Source organism: Protopterus annectens, chromosome 4.part0 (assembly GCF_019279795.1).
Source record: "Protopterus annectens isolate FY-2018-M chromosome 4.part0, PAN1.0, whole genome shotgun sequence".
Taxonomy (NCBI): domain Eukaryota; kingdom Metazoa; phylum Chordata; order Ceratodontiformes; family Protopteridae; genus Protopterus; species Protopterus annectens.
Window position 1 is genome coordinate 200,836,169 of NC_056733.1, and position 22,646 is coordinate 200,858,814.

At 40.1% G+C, this 22,646-nt stretch overlaps 1 protein-coding gene across 4 annotated transcripts in view; it reads right to left on the minus strand.

The window, feature by feature from the left end:
* The window catches only part of GCGR (glucagon receptor), a 1,613,162-nt gene that overhangs the window by 134,530 nt on the left and 1,455,986 nt on the right, over positions 1-22,646 (minus strand). For all 4 annotated transcript variants that reach the window (XM_044068203.1, XM_044068202.1, XM_044068204.1 and 1 more), the window contains exon 12: positions 6,292-6,430. In XM_044068203.1, coding sequence (XP_043924138.1) covers positions 6,292-6,430 — 139 coding nt within the window. The remainder of the gene's footprint in view (positions 1-6,291; positions 6,431-22,646) is intronic.

The window sequence follows — 22,646 nt, forward strand, 5'->3', positions numbered from 1 at the left end:
AAAATAGTTATTTAATAAACAAAATTGCAGCAATTCTATAACATAGTGAGACACTGGGCTATCCCCTAGAAAACAGTGCACTGCCTTGATAACATTGGCATGTCTGATGTTTGTATATAAACTGTTGACATCTAAGGTCATCCAATACATATTAGCGTTCCATTGAATTACTGAGATTTTTTTTCAAAAAAATCAAATGAGTCTTTAATATAAGATGTTAATTTTTCTACAAATAGTAATAAAAAAATTATGCAATACATTGCCAATGTTATGCAAAAAATACTTTGTGGTGGCTACAATGGGTCTGCCTGGAGGGTTGTGCATATCGTTATGCAACTTCGGTACATAGTAAAAAGTTGCCATAGCACATCCTTCCATACTGGATTTCTTGTTTATATCTTCCTCATTAAAGTAACCCAGCCTCACACCTTTTTATAATAAAAAAGAAAATTGTTTTGTAGACTCTTCATAACATTTAAAATCAACAGTTTTATAAACTGTACTTTTATCTAGATGTTTATAACACATTTGCATATATTGCATATAATGTAACACCACAATTTTATTACCTTTGTCTGCAGGCTTTATAACTAGGTCCTTCCTCCTGGACAATTCCTTCAAAGCCACCCATTCATTTTTAGTTAAGTTATAACAAACTTCAGTTTTTTTACTATTGAGTTTTTTATATACATGTTCAATAGCATAGCGTAACAATGCTGAAAGTTGTTTCACACAATCATTAGTATAAGGAGGTATAAATCTGTTTTTATATAAGATATTAGATGTATCAAACAAGAACTATGCATTCAAATGGCCTGTGTCATCAAATTTGTCACATATATCAGATTCATGAGTAGAAAGTATCGTCTTCACTAAAATTCACATCACTACTGCAATATGGGGTTTTATCTTTAAAATAACACTTTAAATGCAGTTTTCAAAAAAAAACCTGAAAGTTCCTGTTCTAACACATGCCAACAAGGAAGGATATCCCAAACCCAGATTTAAAGCATTGCTTTGTTCATCCATTAACAAACATCCTGACAAATTGACTATTAATGATTCACAATTATAACTAGCATTACTACCATCTATCTTTTTTATATTGTTGTTTGTCTTTTCGGCTTTTCCTGGTAAGGGGTCGCCACAGCGGAACTCCAGTCCGCTAATGATTGGCAGTAGATTTTTATGGTGCCGAATTGCAGCCCGATGCCCAACCTTTAGCGAAGGCACACCCATTCACGCATGTCTTTCGGAGGCCACTCGACCGCGGGGAGGACATGCAGACTCCACACAGAAGGCACTCCCTGCACACTAGCTGAGAACTGAACGGGAGAACCTCTTGCTGTGAGGCAACAATGCAACCGCTGTACCACCGCAGCTTCTTGATTTAAAATGTCCTTCACTTGATGATGTAATTGAGTTCTTTTTCGGTTATTCCTTTCATCTCCGTAGTTGCAAAAATGCTGTTGATGTTGTACTGGTTCTTGAGCAAGTGGAAGTAGCGGAAAAGACCTGATATCCTAGTCTGAATCAATTGTATAGCCTGTGCCTTCCGTGGAGGCAAATGAAACAGATTATTGTTTTTTTTATAACCTCCTTTGTGATGTATAGCACTTCCTGATTTTGAAGCTTTCCGATTGGATTTCAAAGGAAAACCCGCCCTCCATTGTAGTCATGTACATCTCTATATAATTTTATCAGTTTTCTGTTCAATCAATTCCATTTCTAACTTTTTAAGCTTCTCATTAATATTGTTCAATACCCTATCTAGACGATGTAAGCCAATTTTAGAAATCAGTTGAATGTGCATAGTGACAATCTCATCCTTCACTTTGTTTTGTTGTATTTGGTCTCTTTCTACAAGAATTGAGACCCATTCCATTGCACACTTGAGGGCAGCAGCTAGCCAGTGATCCCTGAAGAGTTTATCCTCCATATCATTAATGTCAAAAGGGGTAGAAGGAATTTTAAAGGCACAAAGTCCACGTGGAAACAAATCCAGTTCTATGTAGTGCTGCAAGCCCAAAATATTGAAGTGTGACATCTGGTTTCTTTAAGCATTAACTTCTCAAAACGATCTACAATAGTTTGCATTTCCACTGGAGAATGGATTGTTAAGTCTATGATGTCTCTCATCCATGAATTTTTTCATGAAACAACTAGAAGTTTCACTTCCATTAAAAGTTAATTGATTTTCAACACTGGAAATACCAGCATTCAAACCACCTTGGGTATTATGAACAATATAATTCTCCATAGTTCGCTGTGAAGATACAGACCCCAAGCAAGGAGTAGAAAATGTATTGTCTTCACGAAAAATACAGGGGGTGTTTTATTAGAAGGATCTGCAGCCATAAAGATGGTAAAAACTCCAAAAACCTCCAAGAAGCAAAGAACGATAAAAAAATACGACTGGCAACAGTTCCACAAGTTTATTGCATAAACTTTAGCACCTCAGCCAGCACAACCTTCAAGAAGTATCTAAACATTCAAATACATTCCCCTTATATACACACAGCAATAAAACAATAAAACAATCAATTAATCAATAAAATCTTAATTAAATTAAATACCTCCAATTAATTTCATAATTTAACCCATGAGGTGCAGGAGTATTACATTTAAGTATAAAAACAGATTATTTGAATAGTAATTTGTCTTTTAGCATAGCAGCATCACCCAATTTGACAAACACTAGTAATGAAATCTTACCTCCTATGCATAAATTGGTGAATGCATGGCAAGTCAAACTTCCAGCCTCCTTAAACCGTTTTATTTCATATGGCTTACTCTACCCAAATCATCTGTTGCAATTCAACATACCACATTTGTCAGTCAAGATAAAACATTTCTGTATAACATCAAAGGAAAATTGTTTAGCATTTAAGGTCTAATTTTTAAATCAGAAGAACACTTCATTGCCCTTGGAAACAACTGCTGGAAGTACTTTATATACATGTCCTACAAAGAAAATACTACTGAAGTTCTAAAAGCACAGATGCATCCGACTCTGCTTTTCAGTTACACATCTGTTTAAAGATAACAGCAATTACCAAGTCATGTTTCTTGCTTTATTTTTTACTATCTTTCAGAATCTTTAGAGAATGGAATATTGCACAAAAACTGATATTCCCAAAGTGTACCAATTGCGTGTTTTTTCCAAGACATAAAAATATGCCTGTGACTTAGCAAACTATCAATATAACCACCCTATCATAGCCTTATTCATGTTTCCCTGGATAGTATGAGACATGACATGTGAAAATGCATATCTCTTCATGACATTCAGAATAAGAAGTCACTGGTATTCTTGTAGGCTTGGTTATGAGATCACTATTATTTGCTCTCACTATATATGCCAGTAGTGTGTCTTGGCCTAGAATCCTGAACATTTTTTAAACATTGATGACATGGTGATAAGGTCAAGGGACTGGTCTTCTGGAAATACCAGATATACTATCGCACTTCCTTGCCATGTTCTAATCTGACTTTAATGTCTTCTGTCCCTAAACTTACAAAAATGCAACTGTTTTTTTTTTGGCATTGTTAAATGCCTGTTCATAGCCTTTAGCACTTAGGATATTTTCTCATTACAAGGAATATTCCTTCAGTCTATATGCCAGTTAAAGTTCTTCAGGTCGTGGCTTAATCCTCAGATAACTTTCAGAATTTGTCTTGATAAGTTCACCAAGAAAATAATGTGCCACATACAAACCAGTATTAGAATCTCACATTCTCCTGACTTCTGAAACTAGGGCCAATGTAGCAATGATCGTCATGCTGTCCACCTCGGAACACAGACTATTGCTCAAGAAAGGGTCTTATTTTTCAATTGTAGTGAACTACAAGTAATGTTAAATAAAACAGATACATTCACGGTTCAAACCTCCGGACTATAGCAGCACTGCATAACCCTCAGTAAAGCCAAACCCTTACCAGTTCCCAAAGGGCAAGTGTCTTCGAAACGATCTTCCTGACACACTGCTCTTCTAACTATTAAACTGTTTACTCATTATGTGCACTTCTCCTCATAAACCATCCCACTTCGCTGCTTCCACCATAGTCACTTGAATTATTCATTAAGACTTTTTTCTCAGCCCTAAAGCATGGAATGTTCTGCCTGCATCCCTCATAAGTGTATTTATCCAATGGCAGTACAAAATTCCACCTTACTATCTCATAGCGAAGATAGTGTTACCATGTATGAATCATTCCTTATAAAAATTCCTGCTATGTGTTACATCTACTATAGTCTACAAACAGTGCACCTTGGTGTCATTTTGTTGAGTGCATTGAACTAAGACAATGTACTGACCTTACAATGCTTTTGTAATGTTGTATGTCTTCAGCACTCTCTGTGCTTCAGTGCACCATATATTACATATAAAATGTTATCAGATGACATTGTGCAAAAGCATTACCCATACTGTAATGCATTTTCAATTTTGTGACAAGGGTATAACAACTAAAGAAAGAGCTACTGGCCAGCCTCAGTATATAAGACAATAAATGGTTAAATGGCTATTCTACTGCATTTTTTTCATTTGATAAATATAACATACTTATACAAGGTGCTTTTATCATTATATTCTAGTGCAGTAGCAGCTACTTATGACTGTATTCATGAAAGTATATGCCGCAGTTACATAGGAAAGTTGTTGTTGTGTCTTTCGGCTTTTCCCGGTTAGGGGTCACCACAGTGGAACTCCGGTCCACTAATGATTGGTAGTTGATTTTTACATGCCGAGTTATCAGCCCTGACGCACAACCTTCAACAAAGGTACTCCCATTCACGCATGTCTCCACGCAGAAGACACCCTATCTGAGAATCGAACCGGACAGCGTCTTACTGTGAGGCGACAATGCTACTGCAGCACCACCACCAGTGTACATAATGACTTTACTTTCAGTAACCACTGGGAACAGTCCTTTCAACTGTCACTATTTTGGAGGAATGTTTCTTTTTTCAGGCATGATTTACCCCTGCACAGGATGTCCTTATTTTTGGACACTTCCTTATTTTTCAGGCTCGTTTTATCCCTTCACACAATTTTCTGAATCCCCATCATCACATATAATTTTTGAAGCTGTCTAGTACACAGATACACTACATAACCAACATACTAAAGGCAACAATAATTTAAAGAAAGAGCATAGACATCTTGCATTTTCCTTTTTCTGAAGCAAAAATAAATGATCTTATATGGTATAATTTTGTAATACAGTTCATTAAAGTCTATTTGATAATGTGTTTATATTTTTCCATCATTGTTTTACTCTCTCTCTATTTTGTAAACATGTTTCTGAGTAGTATCTCACATTCCTACAGGATGCAGGGGTTATGTGCTATTTGGTATTCACATTTTATGCTAATTAGATGTCCAGATTTTAGGGCCTTTGTTTTTATTTTTGTCATCTGCAGGATGAGAGGTATGCTTAGTAAGAATTAGATCTTTAGACAGGACTTCAGATTTCTACCTCTGAGATTATGACTCATCTTGTAACTGCCTGCTTCCCAGACACTGTAAGAGAATGTTATGATGCATTGATATGGTGACTCTCCCTCACAGAAGCTAGTACAACTGTTTACAAGGTACTTACTACACAGCAGCAGATCTTAAGGGAGGGATCCCTGTAAAAGTAAAATGTCCCTACCTCCTTAGTCTGTTGAGAATTGTACACATGTGTCATTTATAATGTCACAAGTGTCTCTTAATTATGGCATTTGCTAATATATATTAGTAAGTATTCCTATGAAGCTGCATTTTCTAATATTTTAGATAACTAAATATCTATTAATGACACATGCCATACACATAAGTTACGAAGTTTTTGCAAAGGTGTACTTATTTTATTTCAGCCCTGTAATTTGCCCAACAGAGGCATATTTATCTGTGGGACAGGTAAGATCAAAGAACTGAAAAGACCGAAGAAATGGTTTAAGATATATAAAGAGCCCTGTACTTTCTGTGTCACCATCTTCCATGGTGCAAGATGTGCAATGCTTGATCTTTGCATGGAAGATAGCTACTTCTGAGAAAAAAATTGCCAAGAAAATGCAGCACAGAAGATGGGCAAATGCAAATATGATTTATTTTTATGATAATTACCATACACAGGTGTACTTTAACCAGCTCTAGTAGTTGGCATATGTTAATGCATATTGCCAGAGGAGCTAGACATAATATCCATTTCAAGTCAACTGTTAAAATTTCCATAGAATATAGCCAAATGCAACAGACACTACAAGAAAAGAATGCTAATTGTGTTATACTAGGAAGTACAAACCTGAAATGAACTGAGAAAGAGTTCAAAAAAGAGTTTTGCATGTCGAACCATTCCTTTTGCTGTCTCATCAAACACAAAAACTGTCACTATCTCATGAATCCCTAGCAAGGGTATCAGCGTCAGGGTGGATTTGGCCAGACTGTAAAACAGAAAAAGATTAATACATACAGTTTGAATGAGGACAATGCAGAAACTTTGATGTAATACTCTTACAACTACAGCAATTAGACATGTTCTACAGATGTGTCAAAAAGAAATGGTTTAAAACCCCATACATTGCTTTGATAAATATTCACAGATGGTTTTCAGTAAACAAGTTAATGAGCAATATTAGTGGGATGTAATGAGTCTATCTCTACAATGGGATTCACATACCTTGAATGCATTGTCAACTTTATTTGGATACCTGTGTGACACGGAGGTATATTATATTCCCCTAATGTAGATTTGGTTATGTTACACACAATTGAACATGCAACACTTAGCGTCTTCTAATTAGTAAAGTACTCAATGAACTGAAAATTCACTTGTTTGAAACAGCTTGTAATGAAAAGTATTTTATTCTATGTTGGAACAAGTTTTACAAGTTCCAGAATGCTGATAAATATTATGTAGTGCATGGAACATGGTGATTATGATCCAATACCTGGAAAAAGACAAATCTGTTAAACATCTCACCCTAGGCAGCCGAATCTGCTGGTACTGACAGCAAATGACAGTGGCAGAATAAAAAACAAAGATGTGATTCTGTCAGCTGTCTGTGCTGCTAATGTCTCCCTGACTTATAAACTTAGAAAGTTGCCAGAATAAAAGGATTTGTGTTAACCTGAGTTTTTTGAAGGATATGAAGTCTAAAACCTCAAGTGTATATCACTAGTGACTTCAGCCCTCATTGATTTGCCAGCAAACCACAAATTTTATGAGGAACAGACTAAAAAATATGAGGCAAAGATGTGGACAGTTTGTGAAAACCTACACAGTTAAGAGGCATGGTAAAGTGAGTGCAAACATAAGAGACATTTTCTTCACTGTCTTTTCAACAGGACTCAAATAAGTGCTTTATGGCTTTGAAAGCCAGCAAAATACTTAATGTTTTTTTTTTCTGTAACTAGTAGTAAATGGAACAGATAAAGCTCCATGCACTTCAGAGACCCCTGATTCTTGAGCTTCATTCTCGAGGTGAATTTCCTGGCATCCATGTTTCAAACACATAAGAAACTGGTTATGATCAGCTGCCAGGCTCGTAATCTTATATATTTGCAACATGTGTGTTATATTCAAGATTCTAATTTAAAAGCAATAGCTATCTTAATTCCCACATCAGTCCCTTGGTATGAACTGATGTAGTTTTGTATTTAACTTTTAACTTTGCAATTCTTTTTCAGGAAAAAAACTGTAACAAATTGCAATGTACTAATTAATAAACAAATGGGGACAAAATAATCTGAAATATTATGAACACCTTACAAAGCAAAAAAGCAAATAATAACTACACGGTCTTAATGTTCTAGTGACAAACAGGTAACACAAAGCTCTAATACATTTAACCAACATTACTATAAAGCTTTGCAATTTGTTTTTGAAGACCATGCTTTTTATTAATTCATCTACCTAAGCCTTCCTTCAGCTGAGTGCATGCAATTTAGAATCTAGGACAAGTGCTACAATTCTCTGCGTTACAGGAGAATATTATAATTTGGGGTGGTGTCAGTCTGGCTGTCACCGGCTCCTCCCATTTTAAGAATACAAGCTATTTTCTTATATTTACGGTAGAGGGGACTGACAGTCCGTCTGCTGTGGACACATGCTGCAGTATTGTGGTTAAAATGGGCTTTCTGATAGATAGGTTTCAAAAAGTGGTGCTGGAATCAGGTAAAAAGAATAGATTGATGCAAGGGGACAATATAACAATTCTGTGACTGCACTGCACATAAGGATTTAATGTGGACAATACGCATAGACTTAGTACAAGCATTCAGAAACTGTATAAATGGCTGGTTCATATGTTTACAGGAGGTTACTAGACTAACAGCCCTAGAACCTTAACAAGCCTAGCCATATTAATCCCAGGTATCATCATTTGTTCATTTTTGGTTAGTTCGCAGAATGAATTTATGAACAGAGCAGGTCTGTGATCAAGAGGCTACCCCTGTCCATGAGGGATTTTGGTGCCATCCCAGGGACAAATTTGCGGTCTCCCATCCAGTTATGTAGGTTGCTTTTGAATAGGGTCAGTGAGGAGCACTGTTGTAAGTGAATAGAAAGTCTACTCCAGAGAAATGGCAATCTCTGGGAGACACATCTGTCTCTCCAGCATGTTCTGTTAATGTCACAAGCTAGGCTTAGATCCCTAGAGCGAGCGACTCTTGTGCCATTTGACTTGTGGAGCATTTCCATTAGAGCACGGTTGGAGATTGCCTATAGCCCAGGCACAAGTCACCTCTCAGCAACTTATAAGATACAGAGTAAAGTGACAGGGCTTTCAGCCTGTCCAGGTAGGTCATGGTTTGGACTCCCTGTATTTTATTAGTGAAAAATCTCTCAGATCTATCCAGCTGCTGCAGGTGACTGGTGAGGTAGGTGAAAAAGGGTGAATTATACTCTAATTGTGGTCTGATGACGGTCAAGTAGAGTAGAGTTATAGCATCCCTTGACCTGGATGCTTTGTCCTTGCTTATGATGTGCACTACATAGAAGGCTTTCCTTACCACTGTGTAAACATGGTGGTCAAAGTTCAAATTTCTATCAACCTGTGTTCCCAAGTCTCGAACCACTGGGTTGGAACTTGGGGGTATTGTCAATATTGTAATTTGTAGGGAATTCAATTTTGCCAAAGGGAATAATAATGCATTTTTTGCATTTAGTTTAAGACCATGGCTTTGGCACCAATCATTTGTTTGTGTTGATCCTTGTGATATGTTGACATCATTGGGGGACAAAATGATTGCTTCCAGTTTTCAGTCATCAGTGAACTTGGTGAGCCACAGGCTGTCTACTTTGGCCTGGCCTTCTGAGAAATAGATGCCAAACAGTAAGGGGCCCAGCACAGACCCCTGTGGTACTCCACTGGTGACAGGCCTTCTGGTTGAGGTGGAGTCACCTATTTTGACAGTGTGTGTTCTGTCAGTGAGCCAACTGGCTACCCATCTAGTAATGCAAGGGTTAATCCCTATCTTGGTGAATTTCTCAGTGATGCCAGAGTGGGGAATTGCATCAAAAGCCTTGGCAAGGTTGGGATAGGCAGTGTGAACTCTCTGACCTTTGCCCATGGCTTTGGTGACCTTCTCAAAGAAGTCCACCAAGTTTAATAAGCATGATCTACCCTTAGATTGGGTCTAGCATTCGTAGGTCACCTATGTCCTTGTTGATAAGGTCCATGATAATTGTTTCCAAGGTTTTGCAGATGAGGCTTGTTAGACTTATGGGTCTGCAGTTCCCAGGGTCAGCTGATGGCCCCTCTTTGTGCAGGGGGATTACTGTTGCTGTTCTCCATTCTGCAGGAATGTAGCCAGTTCTTAATCTGTGATTAAATAGAATGCCAAGTGGATCCTCTAGATCTTGTTTTAGATTGTTTAGTAAACAACCTGGAATATACAACCTGGAATATTATCTGGTCCTATTGAGGCCATGTTTTTGCCCTTTGGAAGTGTAGAGATTACCTGTTTTCTAGAGACTCCAGGCAGAGGGCTGGTGTCAGATATGCTTTGGGATATGGTAGGTGGGGATGGGGGATGAAATATGTGCTAAATCTGTTAACTAGTAAGTTGGTGATATCATCCAGGTTAGTATGAGTGATCCCATCTATAACCACTTCAGCACATAGCTGAGAATTCCCTTTCATAGACTTCTGACATAGTTACAGAATGCCTTATGATTATTTTTAGCTAGGGATAACATTTTAGTTTTGTAATTTGCTTTAGAAAACTTTACAAGATTTGATTTTCTTGTTTAGGCTTAGGAGGGAAAGTACAGTTGTGTACACTACCATAAATGTAGATGTTTAAGTGTATTCACTGTTGCAGCCATCACCTTTGGTAGCCTTCGGCCGGCCCGTATACCAGAGTCAATGTTTTTATGCACTGGCTGCTGTCGCCTGTGGTCTGATGTTAGCTTGTCAGTACTATAAAGCAAGGCAGCTGACGTCATTACATCAGTTTTTCTTACCCTAACCCATCAGAAGCACAAGAAAAAAGAGAGAAGTGGTCCTGGTGGCTAAGAGCCACCCTGGGAAGCATGTGTCTCCCTAGGGGAAGATGTGAAAAGGGGGGTGGAGGGAGGGAAACCAAGACTGCAACAGTGAATACACTCAAACATCTACATTTACGTTAAGTGTACACAACTGTACTATGGTCTTCGTGTTTCTCTGTTGCAGTCATCACCTGTGGGAGGATTCCCAAAGCTGAGGTAAAAGGTGGAAGGAAAGATAGAGTCCTAGGTATGGGTCAGGAGGCACTGCAGAATTACAGAGGCAAACCCTGCCCTAGACTTCAAAAAGAGAGGTAGGTGGTAATGCTTTGTAAAGGTATGGACAGAGGTCCAGGTGGCCGCTTCCAATATGTCCCTGGTAGGAACTCCTCTGAGGAAGGCAGTGGAAGTGGAGGTTGCCCTAGTGGAGTGGGTATGGATTGACCCAGGGATGGGTTTCCCATGTAATCTTTAGCAAAAATGGATACAGTGTGAAATCCATTTGGAAATGGTTTGTTTGGAGATGGGCTTCCTATCTGCCCTTGGGGCAAAGCTTACAAAAGGCTGGTCAGTTTTTTCTGAAAGGCTTAGTGCAGTTCAGATAGTATCTGAGTTGTCTGTGCATGTCTAGTGAGTGTAGAATTCTTTCCCCCTTGTTTTGAGGGTTGGGAAAGAAGGTGGGAAGGTGTATGGCCTGGTTAAGGGTCACATTAGATACCACCTTGGGCATAAAGGAGGGATTAGTCCTCAGAGAGACTCTGTCTTCATGGAAAATTATGAAGGGCTCAACAGTCATGAGAGCTTGAAGTTCTGAGACCCTTCTGGCTGAGGTGATAGCTAGTAGGAAGGCAGTCTTCCAGGAGAGGTATTTCAATTCTGTTGAAGCAGCAGGTTCAAAAGGAAGTAAGGTTAGTTTCTGTAATGCATAATTCAGGTCCCAGGGTGGAGTAGGAGGTTTTCTGGGAGGCCTGATATTAGAAGACCCTCTGAGGAATTGCTTAACCAAAGGATGAGAGAAGAGAGGTGGGTCTGTATCATAATGGGTAGAGATGGCCGAGGCATGGATTTTAATAGAGGAGAAGGAGAGGCCACTATTGAGCAACTCTTTTAGGTAATCCAGGATGAAAGGGATGGAAGGTTGGGAGGTACTGCCCCCTTTTGATTGTTTCCAGGAGCAGAATCATTTCCATTTCCCTGCATGAGATTTTTTTTTGCTGGGCCTTCTGGCCTCTGTGATGATGTCCAGGACCTGTCTGCTTAACAGTGACTTATTGTTAGTTTTTAGTGTATGAGCCATGCTGAAAGTTTGAGAGTCTGTAGGTCTGGGTGCAGTACCTTCCCCCTCTCCTGTGTCAAAAGGTCTGACTTAGGTGAAGCAGCTTGGGGGGCTGTGAGGTCAGACTGCATAGTAAGGGGTACCAATGCTGTCTGGGCCAATCTGGAGTGATGAGGATAGCCTTTGGTCTCTCTTCTCTTATTTTGATCAAAACCTTGGGAAGAAGGGGCAGAGGAGGGTATGTGTACACAAAGAGGGAGCTTCAGGGGAAGGTCAAAGCATCCACTTTCCATGCTAAAATGTGAAATTCCCTGGTGCAAAATTTGTCCAGCTGGTGGTTTAGGTGTGAGCAAAGAGGTTCACTTCTGGGGTCCCCCCACTTCTGGGTGATTTGCAGAAATATTTCTCTTTGGAGCTGCCATTCATGGGGGTCCAGTAAGTTTCTGCTTAGGTGGTCTGCCTCTGTGTTGTTGATCCCTGGTAAGTAGTAGGCAATTAATTGTAGCCCCATAGATGTGGCTGTAGGCCACAGTCTCATGGCTAACATGCACAGGGTGTAAGATTAGGAGCCCCCCTGCTTTATTGATGTACCACTTACTGTGGTGTTGTCTGTTTTTATAAGGAGGACCCCCCCTGGCCTGAGATGGGGTTTGAAGGAAGTCAGGGCATTTTGCACTGCCAACACTTTTTTCTAGTTGATGCACAAGTGAAGTTGCTGGGCATTCCAAAGGCCCTGGGTACACCTGCCTGCTAGGTGAGCACCCCAAGCTATGTCTGAAGTGTCGGTGGTGATTGTCTGGCTTGAAGGGTGGAGGATGAAGGGAAGACCCTTGTTCATGGCACAGGTCTCTGTCATCAGAGAAATTCATCCCTTATGCAAGGGATCAGTGGGAGAGTGGTCTCTAGAGACTGAGAGTGTTGACATCAAAGGTTCTTTATGTACCACTGAATCATTCTCATGAAGCCTGGCAAGAGGGATGAGAAGGGTGCAAGATGCCATGTATCCTAGGGCTTGAGGGAACTTCCTCGCAGTGAGGTGACTTCTGGAAGCCAGCTGGGTGAAGTAGAGAGTCAGGAAACTCTGCTTTTCTGGGGATAGGAAGGCCATTAGGGTTGCTGTGTCTAGCACAGCTCCCAGGAAAACAATTTTCCTGGTGGGGTTTTGCTTTGCTTTTTTTCCGGTTGATGGTGAACCCTATGGAAGTTAGGAGTTTTTTGACAAAGAGAAGATCTTGCAGTAACTTTTCTTTGCTGTTCGCCTGAATGAGGCAGTCATTCAGGTAAGGGTAAATCTGTATATTTCTCTGTCTGCAGAATGCTATATCCGGGGCCAAGGATTTGGTGAATGCTCTGGGAGGAGTAGATAAGCCAAAAGGCAGTGCAAAGAACTGAAAGTGCTGATTGCCTGCTCTGAAGCGCAGGAATTTTCTGCATGATTCCCTGATAGGAATGTGGAGGTAGGCATCTTTTAGGTCTAGTTTTACCAGCCAGACATTTTTTGCAAGCATAGGCAAGAGCTGCTGCAAGGTTAGCATTCTGAATCTGGGGAACACCAAGGAGGTGTTCGGTTTGGATAGATCCAGGATGGGGCTTCAAGTGCCCTCTTTTCTGGTGACAAGGAATAGTCTGGAGTAAAACCTTTTCCTGTTTGATCTGGAGAGACAAGTTCTACTGCCCCCTGGGATATTAGGGTTTTTACCTGTTTTAATGCCTCTGACCACTGGTTTGGGGGGAGGTCTGAGTACCCACTTGGAATTGGGAGTTTGCTGAAGGAGAATCTGTATCCCTGAGAAATTATTTTTAATACCCATTAGTCCTTGGTTACAGAGACCCAATTGTCCTTGAAGAGGGTGAACCTTCCTCCTAGTTTTAGATGAGTGAAAGGAGGGCAGAGAGGGGAGGGAGAGTCATTGTGAGTGCTTACCATAGAAGCTTGGCTTAGAACTCCCTGCCTTAGAGGTGGAAGTGGTCCATTGTTTGCTTCTTTGCTGGCCCTGGGATGGGGGCCTGGATGTCCTGTCCCTGTGGGGCTTACTTTCACCCTGTCTACTGGGTGCAGGGAAGGCGCAGTATTTAGAGGGTAAGTTCCTGCTGAATCTGGGCAGGTGAACTTGAAAGAAATCTTTTACTGTTTGCATAGATTTTACTTTGTCTTTCATCTTTTTAAGCACCTCTATGCTTTTTCCCCAAACAGGCATTCCTTATCTAGGGGTGCATCAATAAGTTTAGACTTGACATGATCAGGGAGAGGTTGTTCCTTCAGCCATGCATGTCTTCTAATAACAGATCCTGTCACTGCAGCCCTGCTAGAGGATTCTAGGGCATCATATCCACATTGTAATGAGTGCTTGGCCTCTTGACAAGTAGAGTGTAGTAATTCTGCCAGCTCTTTTGAGTTGGCACCATCAGGGGAGGTAGCAATCTTCTGTTTTAATTGTTCCAAAGTGTGTTGTTAATATTTTAACATATGGAACTGACAATTGAGTGCTCTGATAGCTAAGGTTGCAGAGGTATTTACTTTCTTACCCCATCTGTCCAGGGCTCTGGAGTTTGTCAGAAGGAAGAGGATTCGTGGCAGGACTAGTCTTAGCTCCTGTGGGTCCCTGTGTAATGACCTCAGGGCCGGCAGCAGGGTTTCTGTAAAGGTATTTGTGAGAATCCGGTACTCTGTAGTACCTGTCAGGTTTAGCTGGGGCAGGAGGCAGAGCATGAGGGGCTAAACTTAATTCAAAGAAAATATCATCCACCACTTCCAGAATAAGTGGGATGTCCAGGGGTCTGTGCTGGGGCAGGTCCAGAGACTCTCTAAGACATTTCTTTGACTGTGGGAAATCCTGAGATTCCCACTGAAAATGTTCCCTGAGGGAGTGAAGGGTTTCCCTGATGGAGAGGTCCTCTGGAGGGGAGGCAGAGGGGATGGATTCCTCTGCATCTGAATCCTCATAAACAGTTAAGGGCTGTTGTTCCTCTTCAAAGTCAGAATAATCAGATTCCTCAGACTCCTGCTCTGTCATATTTTCAGGAGAAGGAGTCCTTTTCCTTTTTGGAGTGGGAGCTTGAGTACCTCGGATAAGGGAGATGAGATCCTCCATAATTTTAAGCATTTGAGCTTGGGGTGGGGGAACAGTAGCAAGATGGTGGCGAGAAGCAGATTTCCTAGGAGTGGCCTGGTTTTGAGGCCTAAGAGAATACGTCAGTCTCTGAGAAATGGTAGTCGGAAGAGAAGACGTCATTTTTTTGCCTAGAATCGGTAGTGTGAACGGCTCCTCGGAAGCCGGTGCCTGCATTGCGGCTCTGGACACAACCGAGGGAGAGTCATTCAAAGGCTTGGAAGACGAAGTGAATTTCTTTGGCACACCAGACTCTGAAAGGTTCTTAGCAGAGGCCTGCGTAAAAAGTGAGTTGGGCATCAAGGGATGTGAAAGTACCTCACTGAATTCCAGAGCTTAGCCTTGTGTGGCCTGTCTCTATCTTTACGTTTTTTTGGAATGTCGGAGAATTGTTGGCTGATAGATGCCATATCGGAATTCAAAGATGGAATATGAAAATAATTGTCTACAAAAAGAGCTCTATGGCAAATGGTTCTCGCATTAAAGAGGGCACAGAACCCGCAACAAGGGATGTCATGGTCTGGGCCTAAACAAGTGATGCAGTAAGAATGAAAGTCTCAGTGTGGGATCTGCTTTCCACAGGTGGAACAATTGTTAACTTTTTCGGACATCGGTTAGAGCAAGAAAAAAAGGGCCCCCAACGGGGTATTTAGCTTTAGACGTTTTCTGCTAAAATTCGACTTTTGGTAGTGACCGACCAGCACTCATGCAAACTGCATTTGCTATGGGCTCCACGGCGAGAAAGACTGATGACCTGATGTCAGACTACAGGCGATAGCAGCCGGTGCACAAAAACATTGACTCTGGTATTCTGGCCAGCCACGGGCTACCACAGCAGGGATAACCCACAGGTGATGACGGCAACAGTGAAACATGAAGAGCATCTCTCCTTTGCAGAGTGATATCGCTCTTGCTTCTGGCAACAGTTTCTTCCTTTTGTTATATAATCTGTTTTGTACTTGAAGTCCACCACAATGGCTTGTTTTTACGGGAAGACCTGGTTTTGGTCTGGTCAGGTACAGCAGAGTTTATGTAGTCACTTAAGTGTTTCTACAGGGCATTTGCATACACTTCTGCATAGTGATCATTGATGTATGTGATTATGGGTGGTATGAAGCTTTTTATACCATTGCTTAGTAGGCTGTACTTAGTTTTAGTAAAGTGTTTTATAATTTTTGTTCTTGTGAGGATGTCAGTTCCAGTAGTTACTTCAAACGAGACTGATTTCTGGTCTGGCCTAACCAGGGAGGGCATCACGGATGGGGAAGTACAGTAACCACTCTGTTGATTAGTACTATGTTCAGAATATTACAGCCCCTAGTCGGGGTGCAGACTATCTGTTCCACAGCATTTTTGTTAACAAAGTCCAGGAGCCCCTGTGCGAGCATCTTTTTGCTTGTGTATGTCCCCACTCCATGGAAATCTAGTTGAAATTTCCCACGTCTAAGGTGTTAGGCTGTATAATGATGGATTCCAGTAAATTGAGGTAGGCAGTGTGCTTATCCTGGTTCATGTTGAGGGATCTATAGCTAGTAATTAAGTGGTATGGTACTTTCTCAACAGTTAACTGGACATGGAGTAGTTCAAGATAGTCATGCTGTTTGACAAGTCTCGAAGTATATTTGGTTTTAATGATGATGGATACACCTCTACCTTTGGTTCCTTCATACTCATTTTGAGGTGGAAGGCATTGTAGCCTTGTATGGCTGGGGTGCCCTCAGTGGCCTTGAACCATGTCTCAGTAACGGCACAGAAGGTGAGGAGCACTTCCAGGGAGTGCAGTTTCATGTTTAAACTCCTAGCATTAAGCATCATGACCATGAATTTGTCTCAATTAGATTTTGTTATATTGGAAAAATTGTTTTGACATTTCCTAAAAAGGCACTATGGGTGAGAGAAGAGCCTTTGCCAGTATGCAAAAGCCTAAGGGGGACTGGGGCAGACCATCTCTAGCAAAGTAGCAAGGTCTATCTACCATGTACTCACAGGCTGACAGATACTGTATCCACCTGGACTGACACCAGAAGCTGAGCCAATTGTTTAAGTAAATCATTTTTGCTTATATTGTGGCATCATCCTGTTTATTTCTGTCTCACTCAGAGTATTTTAAGTGTATTTCCGGATATGTCTTCATGTACACTAATGCTTGGTCAGAAAAGCTATTGGAGCTGGCAACAGCACATCTATCATCTTTTCCTAAGTTACTCAAAGTTGAGGAAAAGTCTTCCATATATCCACCATTTGACTTTCACAAGAGCACAAGGCCTGAAAGAAGGCCCTGATGCTTATGTTGCTGAATAAAAGAATCATACCAAATTTGATTAAGTTAGTGAATGACATGATTCCATAGTATGAGACAGAATCATGTAGTAGAATTAAAATTAAAAAAAATGCTAGGTATTTGCACAGTAAGTGAACCTACTTCCTCAACTGAAGGAGCTTATGGAGAAGTTAAATCTAAAATTGCCTGCAAGGCAAAAATGAGTTTTGAGAGTCATGAGAAACATGACATCAGTAAGGTCAGCACGAGCTGTGGCTATAAGCAAAATAAAAAATAAATATACTGTGATTGTGACTCTGAAAACCAGTGGTAAGAAAATAACATTAATAAAATACATAAAATAAATGTAACAAATTTGCAAATTAAAAGAAAGTATGTGATGGAACACAGTCATAAAAATGAGCTGTCTGTGGGCAAAATGGTCTTGAGAGTGCACAGAGACTTAATGTTGTACAAAAAAATTGAATCAGAGTTTATAACTAGCAGATCATATGGTAATTTGGAAAAAGAGTGGTAGTAGACAGTGATGGGCAGCCATTACAGAATTTGTTCAAGAAGTTGTTACACAAGACATTGCCACTGCAAAGAATGTTGATGTGACTGAAGAAGTGTGACTTAGTACTAAAACATAAAGAAGGAAAACAAATGAGTAGTCATGGTGCAATGGTTGTGTACTCGGCTAAGAACAAGAAGGGAAGTGGGTTAAGCTCTACGGGGTCAAACTACTAAGTGCAGCTACAGTTTAGTGGCAGTGCACAGGGCTGCCTAACAGAAGACAACAGATTTGAACCTTGCAGTGACAAACTGTTTAGAGGAGTCATTGTACAGTGATTGTGCAATGAACTACCAAAAAAAAGGTATTTTTTTTATTTTCCATAAGACTAACCCAATGACTCCCCTTCCTGCACCCAGTTGACCCAATGCATTCTTCCATCAGAGTGAAAACTCTCTCTCCCATTCATTCCCCAGTGGAGGCAACAGTCATGTGGAAGTGACAGGGCCAATTTGCAGAACCTGTGGACTTGACTTATCCCCACCCTGCCGCAGGCTTGTGAGCTCCTCTATAGCTGCCTTCAGGACATGTATGTGGTTGTCCACTTATAATACACCACTTGCAGTATGGGACTTGCATAGCTTTTCATGTTGTAACTGCAGAGAGCATGATGGCTGAGCCAGTGTTGGCTCCTCACTCCCATCATCCCTGACCTGATCTGTCCAGTGCCTGTGTCATTAATCAAGCACTGATTATCTGGGGTCTAGTCAGGGCTTTATCTATTTGTGCAATGGAGATGCATTAAGAAGGTACGAGGTCTTGATCCCTGCAGGACCAAACTATTTTATTTTTAAGAGCAACCATGATATAGTGTTTTCCACTGAGTTGCCAACAAAAAGGGGCTTGTGTCTTGCAGGGCCAAACAGTTAATGCAGGACTGATAGTAATTCTTGGACTAAATCCCTGAAGCACCTGGCCACCAGCAACAGGACCAATATACAGTTAGTACTGAACTAGCTATCTTCTCTAACTGACCATTTCTTGATTCACTTTTTTTTCTAATTTTTAAAGAGGACACACCTGCCAGCAGTGATGGAAAAGAATAGAAGTCATCTGGTGGGGCTATATCCAGTCAACTCGAAGATACTGAAACCATTAACTGGAGTGCAATTCTTAATGTGGAGGAAGTGTGAGGTGCCTTAACGATACACTACCCCCTAAGCATTTCAGGATGGTAACTAGAAAGTTCAGGGGCAGCACCTCTCAAAGAGGATATATGGAATGTGTATATAGATCTTCCATAGAGGCACACTCATCACATGGAGTAACCTCACAAAAAAGCATCACAGACCTAATACTATTTAATTCAAGAATAAACAAGCATGTTTCCTCTCAAACATGGTGGGTTCTTTTCTGAAGTCAACAACATTCTAAGCCACGACAACAGAGGAGACAGTGACAGCCTCACTTCTCAGGGTGGCCTCTAGCAATAGTACCACTAACCAATCCAGATTACTGCACAAAGAGTTGGTGAACCCAACAAAGAAATGCAATTACTCATCTCAGAAGTCACAGGATATAAACTTCTTTCTCTGCCAAATTAAACAGTTTTTAATATTCCACCTTTTTCTCCACTTTCTTCAGCTTATCTCTATTTCTCTTCATTCTAAGCATAATCAAAGCTGAAAACATTCTACAACTCCCAAATTAAGAGCATCTCTTATTATTTTCTGAACTATTAGCTCACCTTCAGCAGTTTTTCTTCTGCAGCACTGCTGGTTAAGCCCACAGTGGCTGACATACTATAGCTTAATATAAACCCATGAACCTAATAGCAATACAAGAGGCACATACAGCAGATCAGCCAGAGCTGCAAGATCTGCTCATTGAGGGATAACTGAAGAACTGCCTAAGCTAAAAAGTACAAAGAAATGAATAGTTTCAGCAATGCACTCAACAAAGATCCTGAGTTGCACATGCATTCGAAAGTGGCTATGCAAAGTTAGTCAGAATATAAAACTGCTGAGAGAAATGAAATGCAACCATCTTTTCCATTTAAAGAATGCAATAATGCATTCAATGTTTGATGATCAAGGATGTTTAACTGATTGTGAGTCAGTTAAGGAAAGACATGTTGACAATAAAACATAAGTCTTGAATAACACAAAAACAGCAGGTAAACGGACAAACTCCTTCAATGTTTATTTAGTTACGCGCTTTTTATTTGGATAAAGTCTCACAAGGGATAATTGGCTAGGCTTATCAATGGCTCGCAAGGGCAGTTAGCCTAGTACTAACCTATTATGTACCACCTATGTGGTACATAAATGCCCAAACTTCATCAGACCATAAAACTAACTAACCAACAATAATTTAAATATATCAGCTCATCTCCCCAAAACAGGAAATGACATCATGATAATTATAAAATCATAAAACATTCATCTTGCTTAAAACTTCCTTTTTAAACATGTATATTATTAAAATACTGTTTGATACCATTATTAACAACTAATAAACTTCAGAATAACCCTAAACTGAATGCTCAGAATAATAACATGAACATACAACATTAAACTAACTATGAAATTGATGATGACAACAACTGACCAAAAAAATAATCAATGACATTATAGGGTCAACATATAAACAACTGAAAACATGAAAAAATTACCTTATATGCTTATTAACTGAATTTTATGACTATTACAACAGTTAACTATATTAATACATACTGGCATTTTACCTTGCCAATGCTTTTAATTTCAGAATACTATTATTGCACAATAGTCATTGAGCCTTGGCCATACATAGGAATATAACCTTAACTGCCACATTAATTCTGCCTTCTCTACCCGGAGCTAAACTTAGGTTAATAACATATACCACAGTCAATTGGCTTGGTAGAACGTGAAGTTCAAAGTGTAAAACAGCTGTTGGAAAAGTCTAAACGTGACAATACTGAAGTTTTTCTAAATCTGCAATATCTCAGAAACATACCTCATGACAGTCTTCTTGGTTCACCTGCCCAGAGGTTATGTTGAGACAAACCAGAATCACACTGCCAATCAGTAAGAATTTGTTGCTTCCAAGTGCTAAAAACAACAAAGCAGTAAAAGCTCAACTCCTAAAAAAGCATTTGTCCCAAAAGTCCTGCTATGACAAAACCAGCAAGCCTTTGAATCTGTTAAAAGAAAGAGAGATAGTGAGAATGCAGACAACAAAAGGATTTGACCGAATAGGACTTGTGAAATATTTGTGTGAAGATCCGAGATCATACATTGTTGATTTGTAAGGCATGGAATTCAATTAGAATCAAAAACATTTACTACTTGTGTCAGGGTTGCAGCATTTTGCTTGCAACAAAGATTCTAATTCTCAGAGTGATTTGGCCAATGTTCCTGATCCAGAAAACATTTTATTGCCTGTTCCTATTCCTGAAAGTATTCCCAAAAGTCCTCAAGAAGAATATTGTCCAGTATAACTGTCCCTGTTGCTAAATCCAGTTCTAGTTATTACATTACGAAGTCAAGTCATATCTCAAGACCTAATCTTAAATACACGGCAACTTGGACATGATAGTTATTTGTATATATTTGTATAATTTGCATGCTCATATCATTATATGTAGATCAGAGTGTGTATGTTCCTTTAAGAGCTATTGCATTCAATGGACACCGGCATATAAGTATTGAGCACATGCAAGCAACAGTGCCATTTTGTAGTGAGCAGCCGAGGTGTAAGCATGCATGTGTGTACTAGTCAGTCAGTTTGTTCATTTAAGTTTAATGTGATTGTTCTCCATCCTGATATGTTTGTATATAATAAACTACTTAAATGAACACCCAGTCTCATTGTCTTATTGAATATACACAAACCGAGTGACAGGGGATGCAGTACATCATAAGAAAATGGGGGATTTTGTACACTATTAAGAAAGCTGTAGGGAATGCACTACATTGTAAATGAATGTGTGACAGGGTACATCGTAAAAAAGCTGTGGAAGATGCAGTACACAATAAGAAATGGGTTGGGGTATACTGTAAAAAACTGTGAGGAATATAGTACACTGAAAATATGTGGTGGATGCACTATACTATATAGAAGGTGTGAAGGCTGGATTATGTGACAGGAAAAGTAGGGCAATGCACTGAACAGTGAGAAGGGTGGGGGCATGCTACACTGTAAGAACATTGTAGGGGACAGAGTACACTGTAAGAAAGGTATAGGGATGCACTGGGAGTGGAATAAACTTAGAAAGGTGTGGTGGATGGACTATGGTGTAAAATGCATGGGGGTGTAGTACATGGTAGGAAGAGTGGGATGCTGTGCAGTGTTAGAAAAGGGTGGTGGATGCAGCACACTGTATGGTGTGGATTATTCACTCCACTGTAGGAAAGGTATGCAACATGGAGCATGCTGTAGAAAATGTAATACACTGTAATGCGCGCGCGCGTGTGTGTGTGTGTGTGCGTGTGTGTGTGTGTGTGTGTGTGTGTGTGTGTGTGTGTGTGTGTGTGTCTGTGTGGGTGTGTGTGACATATAGTAAACTGTAGGAAAGGTCTGAGGCATGCACAAGCAGAGGTGAGGGGGAAATGAAGTACAATATAAGAAAGTTTTAGAGATGCACTATGGTGTAAGAAATATTTAAAGAATGGATTATATACTACAAGAAAGGTGTGTGGGATGGATTATTCTAGAAGAAAAGTACAAGGGAAGGAGTGCACTGTAAGAAAGGTGTGAGGAATAAACTACACTGTAAGAAAGATGTGGAAGATGCATTACATAGTAAGTAAAGTGTGGGGATACACAACACTGCAAGAAAAGTGCAGAGAATGCTGTGCACTGTAAAAAAAAAAAAGGTGTGAGAGATGTTCTACACAGTAAGAAAGGAAAGGGGGAATGCAGTATACCATAAGAAAGATGCAAGGGATAGTGTACATTGTGAGAAAGGTGTGGGGACTGCAGTATAATATAAGAAAGGTGTTGGATATGCATTACACTGTAAGA